Genomic DNA, 14,085 nt, shown 5'->3' with positions numbered 1-14,085 from the left:
TATCTCAGGAACAGGGAAATAAGATCCTCAAACTATCATGTGAAAAACGTGTGAAGTCTATCTCCACTTTCAAAAAATATTTATTCATCATTCACTCTCGCCAGGCATTTGTGCTGCACATTAGGTGTTCAATAAGCATAGTCACTTTTCCCACTAGCTTACAGTCTAACGAAAGAAACAGACATTAAAGTGATAAATACAAATAAATTATTACAAAATAACACGAGGGTTAAGACAATAACAGTAGAAGGCTAATTTTAGACTAAACAAGGGTGAGAGAGTGATCAGGGAATGTCTCTGATGGAATGACAATTAAAGTAAGACTGAAATGTTTAAAGGGGAGGTGCTATTCAACCAATATGGTTTCAAATTCTACTTCTTTAGAAATTGCTCTCAGTCTGACCTTTTTTCTTGCTTATCCTACTAGCTTTTTGTGAAATTTGATGACATTATTGATGTTCCTTAATGAAAATACACTCCCCACTGCTTTTGTGACAAGTCTTTCGTACTTGTCTTTCTGCTTCTCTGACCACTCCATAAGCCTCCTCTGCAGCCTCCTCTTCTTCCCACTCAGGTGGAGTGCCAAGCTGCGTCCTTTGTTCTTTATATTCCCCAGGCCCTCCTTGGATGATCTCTCTATCTATGGATTCAACTCCTATATCCTTGAGATTCCAAAATCTCTGTCTTCAGCCACTTCTCAACTGCAAATTTGTATGTTCAACTCGCTGATGATTATCTTTTCCTGGATAACCCAGAGATGCCTCAAATTCAACAAATTCAAAACTCAATTTATATTCCCACCTAAATCTATTCTTGCTGTTACTGCCTGTCTTTATTATTGCAAAATCATCTACTCTAGCTCTGTAGCTAGAAAAGATTGAATCTTTCTCAACTCCTTCCTCTGTCTCACCCCTCACAGGCACCAGATCTTCTCTAATTCCTGTTGCACATCATTGGTTCAAGCCCTACTGATAGCCTGAGTAGATTACTTTAAACATTTCCTATTTATTCTCCCTGTCTTCAGTTTATGTTCATTCCATTCTGTCTTTTTCACTACCATCAGTTAGTTTTGAAAAACAATTAGTTGATCATTCTTGCGTGGTTCTCCCATGCTCGCACCAGGAAGTACAAATCTCTTATCATGATGTTAAGGTATTTTACAGTCTGGCCACTTTAAATTCTAGTTTTCTGCCACTGTTTCCCACCTATTTTTGTCATCCCAAATAGCTTACCATTTTTCAAGCACACTAGGCATGCTTTTTATTCTGTGTGCCTGTGCCTCCATAATACTTTTGTATGTCACTCTCCCCCTACTAGGCTTTTCAAGAGAGCAGGAACTAGATCTTACATCTAACACACACACTGCTGAGTGTATTAATTGATTCTTGAATTATGTTTAATTATCTACTCATTTCTTATTAATCATCATCATCATCATCATCTTAATAATAGTTACTACTTACTAAATGCTTACAGTGTGTCAAGCACTAAATTAGGCACTATACAAACATTATCTCATTTGCTTTTCACACCACCACCAAAAGGTAGCTATTATTATCTCTATTTTAAATAAATGAACTAAGGCTATGGTGAAATTACTTGACCATAAGTGTCAGTAATTGACTGAGCCAAATTTCAATCCCAGATTATTATATTACAAGACTCATGTTTTTTTCTCATTGTAGTTCTATCCCCCCTCACAAATATCTGGAAGAATTTAAAACCTGTCAGGTTAGTGTTATCTTACCTAACATGGAAAAAAAAAATCTATGTTCCGCTCAGATTATCTAATGTACTAATATAATCTTACAGGAATATTTTGACATTGATTTATCTTGTCTAATTTGGCACTGCTCTTTTCACATACAAAAGTAACCACATAATGTGCAATATTCCATTTTCATTGGATATATACATGGAAAACAGAATTAATTTGATTATTTTAAGGATGATTTTTCTAAAATAGGATTACTTAATAATTGTGACACTAAATCAGAACTTTTAGAAGGGAATGGACTTTATAACTGATTATATACAATTTGATATCCCAATGCTGCTATAAAAACTCCCTTGGTAAGCTCTAACAAGTTTTTCAAGTAGCTAAATGTAATATCACCAGTTGAGTTACAAGCTTCTTTTGTAATTTGTCATTGTATAATATACCAAAATCAATGAAGGTGGAAAATACTACATGTAGTTGATTGAGAATTAGGGATTTTTTTTCTACTTGCATTTAAATTATTTTTCAAAAGAGAAGGAAAAGAAGAAAAAAAAATTAAAAAACGGAAAAATAATTTTAAAAGGAAAGAAAAGAGACAAAGTGAAGTTTCCTTTTCCAGCAGTTTTATGTCCTCACCAGTGCGCACAGAAGGTCAACTGCTTCCAAGATCAGCTCCTGATGGCCAATGCGGCTGACCCCCAGATCTTCTAGCTCCTGATGTGTAATGCGTAACAGCTGGTCCCCACTGATCTTCTCCCTCTCGAAGTTCTTAATGTACTGCTGCAAACAGTCATCAAGACCTGCAAAAGAAAAAGATGGGAGTTCAGAATTAAAACAGAACAAAACAAAACAAAACAGTTGAACCAAATGAATAGAAAAAATAAAAGAAGCATTAACTCTCACCAAGCCACAAGTTCAGTCCATTTCAACTCTTGACTAGTTCAATCATCTACTTTTTCCCTATCTATATATGGGCTGTAGTGGGGGGAAAATCACTTCATCATATCACTAGTTATTAGATTCCTGTTTGAATTTTCCTCAGCAATTACTGGAAATCTTTACCTCTTGTCTCAGCAGTTCTTTGTTGCCTATTTTATAAAGCATGCCAATGGGCACGTTCCTCTACTTCCAAATTTCTCAGCATCCCATTCCTCCTTCCTTGTTTATGTAACCCCATTGCAGAGGGAGAGGTATCCTTCTTCCTTTACAAGGCTAATTGACCTTCTTGTGCTCTGGAATCCCATCTTCTGCCACCTTAACACTACTTCAACAATTAAACAATTAAATGCTGTCTTTATTTCAACCACTCCCTATTCATCAACTCTTTCTTTGTTCAAACCACTGGCATCTTATAAATCAACCAATCAATTAATCCCTTTCCCCTTTCCTTGATCCTGTGTTTCCCCTAGTCTGTTATTTCCTTCAGAGCCAAACTCCTTACCTTTATTTCTTCACCTGCAATGCACTCCTTAATCCACTATCATCTGGATTTTACCCAAGTCCAAAAGTGGAAATCCAGAGTAAATACAATTTTCAAGATTACTCAGGGCACTTTGTAAGTGATTGGCTAGGCCATAGAATGGGTGAGCTTCAATCACCTATGAAATGTCCTCACACAAATGATGAACTGGACTAACCAGATTATTTCTCTTCAGATTTCAAAGTAAGAAATACCAAGAAAATGAGGCAATTTGCAAAAAACTGAAGGGTGTTGGTTATATCAAGTAGGGAGATGAGAGGCTATAATGGTCTACACAGTTGAAATTATGACAAAGCAAAAACTATAAGTAAGTAGAGAAAGCAGAGATGAGGTTAGAATGAATATGAAAAGGGGAGCAAATGCCATTACCAGAGAGATTATGTAGCCACTGAGAGAGAAAGAGTCCCAAAAGCTGCCTGGTTCTGATAGGGTCTAGCACCAAGGCTACACATGCCTTTACTATATTCTCAAACTTTCTTAACGTAATTTGAGTTACCCTGCAGTCTGTCTACTGTCTTCTCTGTCTTTCATTCTCCATTAGTATTTGTACATTGCTCTCTCCTGGTTCTCTTGCCTCTTTATCCATTCCTTCCCAGTCCCCTTTCAGGATACTTTCTCCAACTGTCCTAAAATACTGCTGCTCTCCACACCAGGAACCCCTTCCTGGTCCCCTCACCCTCATTCTTTACATTCTAATGGAACAATCTCAACCATGCCATGTCTTTAACTACCATTTCACACTTCCATTTCAGACCTCCCTCAGGAATGCCAAACCTATGTGTCTACACATCTCAGCATGACCACAACTCTTCATGTTCCCCTCCAGAGGAGTCTTCCTTGCTGTATTCACTGTCTCAATGAATGGCACCATCTATCCCAGTATAAAAACTGAGTATATGGAAGCCATCTTAAATTTATCCACTTTCCTTATATCTCTGCATGCAACCAATCTCCATGTCCTAACAATTGTTTCTCTGAAATATCTTTTACATATATCCTCTCCTCTCATTCTCCACTGCCATCTTCCTAAATCAGGCTATATTATCTCTCTCACCTGGAATAAAGCAGTTTTATGGTTTTCCTACTGCTGGCTATAATCCCTTCCAATTCATCTTTCCCAACATACAAATTTTGATTGTCATTCTCTACATCAAAATTTTTCAGTGTTTCCATATATTTATGACAGAATAAAATCTGAACTCCTTTATACAGTGTTCAAGGCTTTTCCTGATTTAGACCTTGCCTTCCTAATGCAGACGCATTCCAGACACCCTCCAAACGTTCCCAATCTCCCACTCTACAGACCTCTGCTACAACAATGCCCACATTATAATTCTTTGTTCCCATGTCTGTGTGCCCAATAACTAGCCTGGAAGTTCCTTGAAGTTGAGCGTTGTGTCTTCTGAATTTGGAGAATCGAGGGCTTAGTACAATGACTGACACAGAGTGGTACTAAATAAGTGTAAACTGAACAAATTAGACATTTAATTTTATGCTGCATAACCTGGCCAGAACAAAAAAGGAACATTTTACATAAGAGCTAATTCTAAAAACAGAGTGGGGGAAAAAGCGTTTGGTACATGGCGTTTTGAGGAACTCATATCTTCATATACTGCATATATGAGACGGAATGTTATTATTATTTGAGTTGATTTTTCTTACAATTCCTCTAAGTAAAGGAATGCCAAAGGATCTCCTTGAGCATCAATGCTAGCATCATTATTAAGGTTACAGAACAAGGCACATACTAAGTGGCAGAGTAGAAATAAGGGAGAGAGGCTCATCCTGTATCTCATCTATTGGTACCTACTTTAATTATTGAGGTATACTACCCTACAGTATAGGAAGTATCTTGGCTCCTACATTGAAAATATAAAATATATGGTAAATAAACAGCTAGAGTATTACAATAAAATTATAATAATGTCGTTTTATATCAATATATGTATTTATGAATGATAAGGTGCTTTTATACATTTTTCTCACCTGAATTATAAATAGTCAATGAACTTGTAATATTTTAGAGTTGTTGTTTTGACTGAAAGGTCAAAATCAACATCTCAAATTTGTATATGGAGAAAATATGGTTCAGGAAGAGTCATCTACAAAAAACACAAAAATGAATACATTATAGAAAGGGCTAAAGGCCTAAACGTCATGATTCTAGGATCTATGCAGCATACACGTAATAATTAAAATTCCTGGGCCGGCCCGGTGGCTCAGGCGGTTGGAGCTCCATGCTCCTGACTCCGAAGGCTGCTGGTTCAATTCCCACATGGGCCAGTGCGCTCTCAACCACAAGGTTGCCAGTTCAATTCCTCGAGTCCCGCAAGGGATGGTGGGCTCCGCCCCCTGCAACTAAAATTGAACACAGCACCTTGAGCTGAGCTGCCTCCCAAATGGCTCAGTTGGTTGGAGCGCGGGCTCTCAACCACAAGGTTGCCAGTTCGATTCCTCGAGTCCCCCAAAGGATGGTGGGCAGCGCCCCCTGCAACTAAAATTGAATACGGCACCTTGAGCTGAGCTGCCGCTGAGCTCCCGGATGGCTCAGTTGGTTGGAATGCGTCCTCTGAACCACAAGGTTGCTGGTTCGCCTCCCGCAAGGGATGGTGGGCTGTGCCCCCTGCAACTAGAAAGCGGCAACTGGACCTGGAGCTGAGCTGCACCCTCCACAACTAAGACTGAAAAGGACAACACCTTGAAGCTGAACGGCACCCTCCACAACTAAGACACAACTAAGATTGAAAGGTCAACAACTTAACTTGGAAAAAAAAAAAAGGCCTGGAAGTACACACTGTTCCCCAATAAAGTCCTGTTCCCCTTCCCCAATTAAAAAAAAATTCCTTTCCTTCACTCATACACTATTTTATTTAAAGTAAAGCTATCCCATTTTCAAGAATGAGAAATTCTTTAGTGATTATATGACTAGTCTTGAACACTGTAACATTTATTAAATAGATAAAATGAGAACATATACCAGATTTTAAAAATGTTATTAATACTCCATTTTCCTAAGATTTTAAGCTCTAATGTTGCATAAATTATTATTTAGATTCCATGAAATTTTACTCTTTCTCATTGATGTGTTCTAAATAACTCTAAATAAAGTTTATAACCTCCACTTATTAATTCCCACCTATTGTTCTTAAGAACACATGTAGAAAATAAGTTTTGATCCATACTTTAAACTACACAAATTTACCATGAAGAAAATCACGTACTTGTCAATTGAAACATTAAACAAACTATACACTATTTTGTCTAAGACCACACCGTAAAACAATAGAAAAGAAGGCTTAAAATCATTACTATGATATGTGTCTGACTGTTTCAGTAAATTATACTGCTTTCCACCATCTGCAGGGAAGAGAAATGAACATAATCATAGATCTAGAAAGAGGTTCTCCAAATAATAAAACATTTACAAAAGGATGAAATTTGAGATATATCCTAAGGATGCACACATTTTCAGTGAATCAATGATATTACAGAGGAAAGCTGAAACAAAATAAATAAATCAATCCACTATAATACAGAAGTAGAAATGGAATATGCAAATTATTCTATTTAACATTCAAAATCTTTTTTTCGGGGTGGGGGGGTGTTCCAGAGTCCAGAGTTTGGCTTTATTTTGCAGTACAGAAATCATTTGGAGCCATTTTGAGACAGACATCATTGAAGCAGAAGCTCTGTTAAATCAGTAGTGCATTGTGGGGGGCCGGCCCTGTGGCTCAGGCGGTTGGAGCTCCATGCTCCTAACGCCGAAGGCTGCTGGTTCGATTCCCACATGGGCCCAGTGGGCTCTCAACCACAAGGTTGCCAGTTCAACTCCTTGATTCCCACAAGGGATGGTGGGCTGCGCCCCCTGCAACTAACAACAGCAACTGGACCTGGAGCTGAGCTGCGCCCTCCACAACTAAGACTGAAAGGACAACAACTTGACTTGGAAAAAAGCTCTGGAAGTACACACTGTCTCCCAATAAAGTCCTGTTCCCCTTCTCCAATAAAATCTTTAAAAAAAAATAGTGTATTGCACCTTGGTCCGTGGAAGAAGCCACACCTGGGATACGAAAGAAGTTTCTACATTTACCTGTTTTAAGATAGGTTTCACCCCCCTTGCTCGCATCAATTTCATTAGGCTAAAACACCGCACACAGGCTTCCTCCAAAATGACTCTCAAAGTCTGGAGTTCAGTTAAAACTTTAGGCCCACATAAACCAATCTTGTGGCTATGCTACATGGGCATTGTCATAATCCTTGACAAGACAGAAAATGTAAACCTATAGGGGAAACTTAGGGATGTTGTCCCAAATTATGGAATATTCGATTTCAAATTTTAATGTCAAGAAGACAGATGGCACGCGAATTGTACTGATCCAGCTCTTAAGCAGCAGAAGCACATAATTGCAAAGGCTATACTGATTAGAAGATACAAATATGTATCGAGTTCTCTGTATCAGTATCACAATGTGTTTTTTTTTAATAACTTATCCTTCACTAGAAAAAGAGTCAACATTGGTTAAACTGTACAGAATGTGGTCACCTGCCAATTCTGAATAACCACTCCATGAAAACCAGTTAATACATGATATTAGAAAGGGGAGGACTATTTACTGGTACAGTGCTCTGCAATCTCTCAGTTTTAATTACAAAAGCAGGCCTTACAATACTGATTTCATACAATATAAATCATTTCTCAAATTTTAAGTTTGTCCTAATTAGATAATAACACATACTGCTGTTAGTCCTCCCCATAGGTGTCATTTTTCTTGTGTTTCATTTCCTCAAAGTCAAAGTCTGATCCTGTATCCTTTTTTTTTAATTAAATTTATTGGGGTGACAATTGTTAGTAAAATTACATAGATTTCAGGTGTACAATTCTGTATTACATCATCTATAAATCCCATTGTGTGTTCATCACCCAGAGTCAGTTCTCCTTCCATCACCATATATTCGATCCCCCTTACCCTCATCTCCCACCCCCCACCCCCCACCCCCCTTACCCTCTGGCAACCACCAAACCATTGTCTGTGTCTATGAGTTTCTGTTTCTCATTTGTTTGTCTTGTTCTTTTGTTGCTTTTGTTTTATATACCACATATCAGTGAAATCACATGGTTCTCTGCTTTTTCTGTCTGACTTATTTCGCTCAGCATTACACTCTCAAGATCCATCCATGTTGTCACAAATGTTCCTATATCATCTTTTCTTACCGCCGAATAGTATTCCATTGTGTATATATACCACAACTTCTTCATCCATTCATCTATCGAAGGACATTTTGGTTGTTTCCATGTCTTGGCCACCGTAAACAAAGCTGCAATGAACATTGGAGCACACGTGTCTTTATCTCTAAATGTTTTCAGATTTTTTTGGTAGATACCCAGGAGAGGGATTGCTGGGTCATATGGCAATTCTATTCGTAATTTTTTGAGGAACCTCCACACCGCCTTCCATAACGGCTGCACCAGTCTGCATTCCCACCAACAGTGTATGAGGGTTCCTTTTTCTCCACAGCCTCTCCAACACTTGTTACTATTTGTCTTGTTGATGATCGACATTCTGACTGGGGTGAGGTGATATCTCATTGTGGTTTTGATTTGCATTTCTCTGATGATTAGTGATGTTGAGCATTTTTTCATATGTCTATTTGCCATTTGTATGTCCTCTTTCGAGAAATGTCTCTTCGAGTCCTCTGCCCATTTTTCAATTGGGTTGTTTGTTTTTTTGTTGTTGAGTTGCATGAGTTCCTTGTATATTCTGGATACTAGCCCCTTATCGGAGGCACTGTTTGCAAAAATCTTCTCCCATTCAGTTGGTTGCCTCTTTATTTTGTCAATGGTTTCTTTTGCTGTGCAGAAGCTTTTAAGTTTCATATAGTCCCATTAGTTTATTTTAGCTTTTACTTCCATTGCCTTTGGAGTCAAATTCATAAAATGCTCTTTGAACCCAAGGTCCATAAGTTTAGTACCTATGTTTTCTTCTATGCAGTTTATTGTGTCAGGTCTTATGCTTAAGTCTTTGATCCATTTTGAATTAACTTTGGTAGACAAATAGCAGTCCAGTTTCATTCTTTTGCACGTGGCTATCCAATTCTCCCAGCACCATTTATTGAAGAGGCTGTCTTTGCTCCATTGTATGTTTTTAGCTTCTTTGTCAAAAATTATCTGTCCATATTTGTGTGGTTTTATTTCTGGGTTCTCAATTCTATTCCATTGGTCTATGTGTCTGTTTTTCTGCCAATACCATGCTGTTTTGATTATTGTGGCCTTGTAGTACAAGCCAAAGTCAGGAAGTGTGATACCTCCATTATAGTTCTTTTTTCTTAAGATTGCTTTGGCTATACGGGGTCTTTTGTGGTTCCAAACAAATCTGATGATTTTTTGTTCTATTTCTTTAAAATATGCCATTGGGATTTTGATGGGGATTGCATTGAATCTGTATATTGCTTTGGGTAATATGGCCATTTTAACTATGTTGATTCTTCCAATCCATGAGCACGGAATGTCTTTCCATTTCTTTGTGTCTTCTTCAATTTCTTTCAAAAAAGTCTTATAGTTTTCAGCATATAGGTCTTTCACATCTTTGGTTAAGTTTATTCCTAGGTATTTTATTCTTTTTGTTGCAATTGCAAAAGGAATTGTTTTTTGTATTTCTTTTTCTGAGATTTCATTGTTAGTATATAGGAAGGCAATGGACTTTTGTGCGTTGATTTTGTAGCCAGCAACTTTACTGTATTCGTTGATTGTTTCTAATAGCTTTTTGGTGGAGTCTTTAGGGTTTTCTATATATAGCATCATGTCATCTGCAAAGAGTGATAATTTAACTTCTTCATTCCCAATGTATCCTCTTATAGATGCATTTAATATCATCACAGGTTGTCTCAAAGTGAGTTGTAGCATCATATGTATGGGAAATAAAGGTCTGGCTTTCTGTTCCCAAATATTTTGGTACAAGTAGGTCACTGATGCTAATGAGTTTTTGTTCAGTTGGTTCCAAGAGCTCCAAAGCTGGTCTGATTTCTTTCTCAGATTCCTTGGTCTCCACAGTTGTACTGACTATGGCGATGTACTTGGCCTTGTGCTGCCACATTGTGTGCAGAAAGCATAGATATCTGACTTCTGATTGACCTGGTTCTGTGGAATAATGATCTGGCAGGAGTTGGCATCATTGGTGTTCTGGATGGGGTAACTGAGGATACAGATAACTCAGATCACCTGACCCACTTTTTCTACCTGATCTTTCACACAGCTGGAGTCACAGCTGAGCTGCTTACCGTGAGCAATCTCTCCTTTAGATTTACCATGTTTCCCCGAAAATAAGACCTACCCCGAAAATGAGCCCCAGTTAAGATCGTCAGCCAGACGGACGCATTTAGTACATTATGACGATGTTCCAGAAGAAGATGACATGACTGTATTTGAATAAATGTAGATTGTTGTACATGAGAAAATAAGGCACCCTCTGAAAATACACCCTAATGCGCCTTTTGGAGCAAAAATTAATATAAGACCCGGTCTTACTTTTGGGGAAATACAGTATAAGACCCAGTCTTATTTTCGGAGAAACACAGTAACACCAATCACTTTTCCATTTTGCCCAATGATTTCTTCAATTGATTTATTCAGCATGTAGGTACCTCCATAAATAGCACTTACCCTTGCAAATCCTTATGGAAGTTCTCCAAGGCCACAGAATATGGGCTTTTGCCATATCTTGCCAAAGACTCCTTGTAAAGTGTAATCCTATTAATGGTTTCACAACATGGCTGATCTAAATCAGGGGTGTCCAAACTTTTTTCAACGGTTTTCACCAAGGGCCATATGTGGTAAAATACACAAACAGCTGGGCCACTCACTTGAGGTGAAGTACGTATTGCCTTACCTGGTTTATTTAAGTAAACTAAATATATTTTTGGAATTTGCTGCGGGCCAATAAAAAAAATGGATTGTGGGCCGCAGTTGGCCCGCAGGCCGCAGTTTGGACACCCCTGGTCTAAATAGTCATCAGTTCTGTAAAGTGCCAGGGCACCACCAATAATATCTATAACATCCTGACCCAAGTCAAATTGCTTATACACCTCTGCCACTGCAGGTTTTTTTTTAGGATCAATGCCCTCAAAAGTTCTAGCATCTTTTTCATTGAAGTTGGCAACATATACTAGGAATTTTCTGAATCAAGGTTTTTCTTTTTTTTTCTTCTTTTTTTAATTTTATTTTATTAAATTTATTGGGGTGACAATTAGTAAAATTACATAGATTTCAGGTGTACAATTCTGTATTACATCATCTATAAATCCCATTGTGTGTTCATCACCCAGAGTCAGTTCTCCTTCCATCACCATATATTCGATCCCCCTTACCCTCATCTCCCACCCCCCACCCTCCACCTCCCTTACCCTCTGGCAACCACTAAACTATATTAAGCTAGATGCCAGGGCTTCTGCTACAGTGCCTTCAACCTTGTAGATTTTTCCTCCCTAATAGACAAAGCTCCCTTCAGTCACTTTGAAATCTAGGTAATGGGTGACCTCTGTATAAAGTAGCATCTTAACCAGTTGATCCTTAGCCATAAGGAACTTGGAAATTTAGTCAACATTCCAGTCTCTTCCCCTTCCCAATAATGCTGGTGGTACTCCTGGTATTTTAAATCTTTTGCATAAATCTTCTAGAGATGTTATAGAGGCACTTTCTCCTCCATAATATGGGTTTCTGTCCACGTGAAGAACTTTTTTTCCCATTTGCTGACATTATACCTGACAGGGTATATTTCATCAGGCCCGTGCCCAGCACGATCACAGGATGTTAGAGGATGACGATGCCTACTGCAGGAATTTTCACTTTATACATCATTTATACATAACACATGTGCTCTTATCTAAAAATAGAACACTCTCTTGATGTTTATAGCAAAAACTAAAAATGAAAATTCGTTTTTTAGAGTCCTGTTGCCACTCACTATTTACTGTAAAGATTGACATGGAGATTTCTGATGACCTGTTGTCACTTCAGCAAAATAAGGTTAGGAAATTAAAACAAACATACATCAATCCAATATCCTTTTATTTCCTCATATACAGGAATGAAAATTCAAGGCAGACGATCTTACTTGTAAGCTAGTTTTCAGTCTTCTCATTTCACTGACACTGCTTTTTCCCAAGATCATCAATGACCAATAACACCAGATGCAATTGCTTCATTTCCAATCTCATCCTCCCTAAACAATGTATTTCTCTATTTCTACACTGTTTTTCAAGTCTTAGAACTAGTTTCATTACTCGCCAATTTAATCTCTTATCTTTTCAGTTTGTGAGAAACATAGTTTCTTCATTCAAAATAGCTTTGCTCTGTCCTTTCATTTCTGATCTCACTAGTGGTTACCAGCTTACTCATGCTGTGCAGCCTACGCTCATGCCTAGCTGCTCCCCCTGGCATTAGTCTGTCCACTCTATCACCGACTCATCTCTAAAAACACTCTTTGATCAAGCCACTTCCAGGTTCAAAAACTTCAATGATTCCTCCTGTGAAAAGGTGTACGTTGAAAGATCTTTTTAAAAACCTTTTAACTTTTGACTCAATATTAGGAGATCCAAGACGGCGGAGTAGATAAACACGGTGCCTGCTTCCTTCCATGAACACATAAAAATTACAACTAAATTACAGAACAATCAGATCAGCCTGGAGAGCCATCTGAAGTCTGGCTGAACAGAAGTTTTAAAACTAAGGATATAAAGAAGACACATTGAGACTGGTAGGAGGGTTGGAGACCCGAAATGGGCTGGTCACACATCCACATGTGGCAGTTGAAAATTGGGAGAGATATCTCGGTCACAAAGGTTCCCCACAAAGGAGCAAGGTACCCTAGACCCCCACACCGGAATCCCCAGGCTGGAGTACTGGTGCCAGGAAGAGGAGCCCCCACAACTTCTGGCTGAGAAAAGCAGTGGGGATTCTGAACATCCAGGTGGGACAGAAAGCTGCAGGAAACCCAGACATCCTCTTAAAGGGCTCATTCAGGCACTCATCCTGAGCTCTGGCGGAGGGATGGTGACTCTGGGGGCGTCAGAGACATGTGGGCATAGACTGACTTGTGTAACTTTGCAGGGAGGACTGGAGGACAGTCACCATTTTTCCTGCGTGGGCACCTTCTCCTGTGCAGCCATCAGGTGGGTGCCATCTTTCCTGTGTTGAGCCTGCCCCCAAAGGCCAAATTTGAATCTGGTTGGCCTGGTGAGCTCTGCTGCTCCACCCTACTGACTCACTGAAATACTGCCTCACCAAAATTGCGTACAGCAGGAGGCTTTATCAGAAGCTGAACTTTACAGGTGCTGGCAGGTGGAAGCAGGCCTCGGAGTGTCCTGGCTGTTTGCAGAGCTGCCCCATACCCGGTACTCGTGGCAGCCGTCCTGGGTTCACAGTGTGGCCTCTCCCACGTGCCTCCAGGTCCAGCACAGGCAGTGACCAACCATGGATCACTTTGTAGCTCCTACCAGATAGTCCCCAACCGGTCACAGACAGTGGCTAACCTGGGCCTGCACAGGAGTCCCTCCAAGAGGCTCCAGAACCAACATATTTGGAGGTTGGCTTCAGACCACAGCAGAGCACTGCCTATTAAGCCCCAAAAGTGACACATAGGGTGGTCTCAATAGGCACCTGAGCCTAATGGGACAAATCCTGCTCCATAGAGTAAGCCCCCCTGAACAGCAGCCCATAAGCTATGGATGTGGCCAAACCTCACAGCCAGTCAGCCTGAGCGTCAATCCCACCCGCTGACATGCCAAAAGCAATCAAGACTTGACTATATAACAGGAGGGTGCATACAACCATAACAAGGGACACTCCTGGGATACCCGGAAGAGGTGACCAGGGAGACTGTGTCACTGGGCC

General features: G+C 39.4%; 1 protein-coding gene and 1 pseudogene across 6 annotated transcripts in view; both read right to left on the bottom strand.

Annotated features, from left to right (window-relative positions):
- The window catches only part of CNKSR2 (connector enhancer of kinase suppressor of Ras 2), a 287,389-nt gene that overhangs the window by 227,368 nt on the left and 45,936 nt on the right, over positions 1-14,085 (bottom strand). For all 6 annotated transcript variants that reach the window (XM_019755412.3, XM_019755413.3, XM_019755415.3 and 3 more), the window contains exon 2: positions 2,357-2,520. In XM_019755412.3, coding sequence (XP_019610971.1) covers positions 2,357-2,520 — 164 coding nt within the window. The remainder of the gene's footprint in view (positions 1-2,356; positions 2,521-14,085) is intronic.
- LOC109460210 (rab GDP dissociation inhibitor beta-like) lies at positions 7,942-13,581 on the bottom strand (annotated as a pseudogene).

The sequence above is a fragment of the Rhinolophus sinicus genome, chromosome 18 (assembly GCF_057876585.1).
Source record: "Rhinolophus sinicus isolate RSI-liver-muscle chromosome 18, RSI-T2T, whole genome shotgun sequence".
Classification (NCBI taxonomy): domain Eukaryota; kingdom Metazoa; phylum Chordata; class Mammalia; order Chiroptera; family Rhinolophidae; genus Rhinolophus; species Rhinolophus sinicus.
The sequence above is the reverse complement of the archived record's forward strand: the minus strand, read 5'-3'. Positions and strand labels throughout refer to the sequence as shown.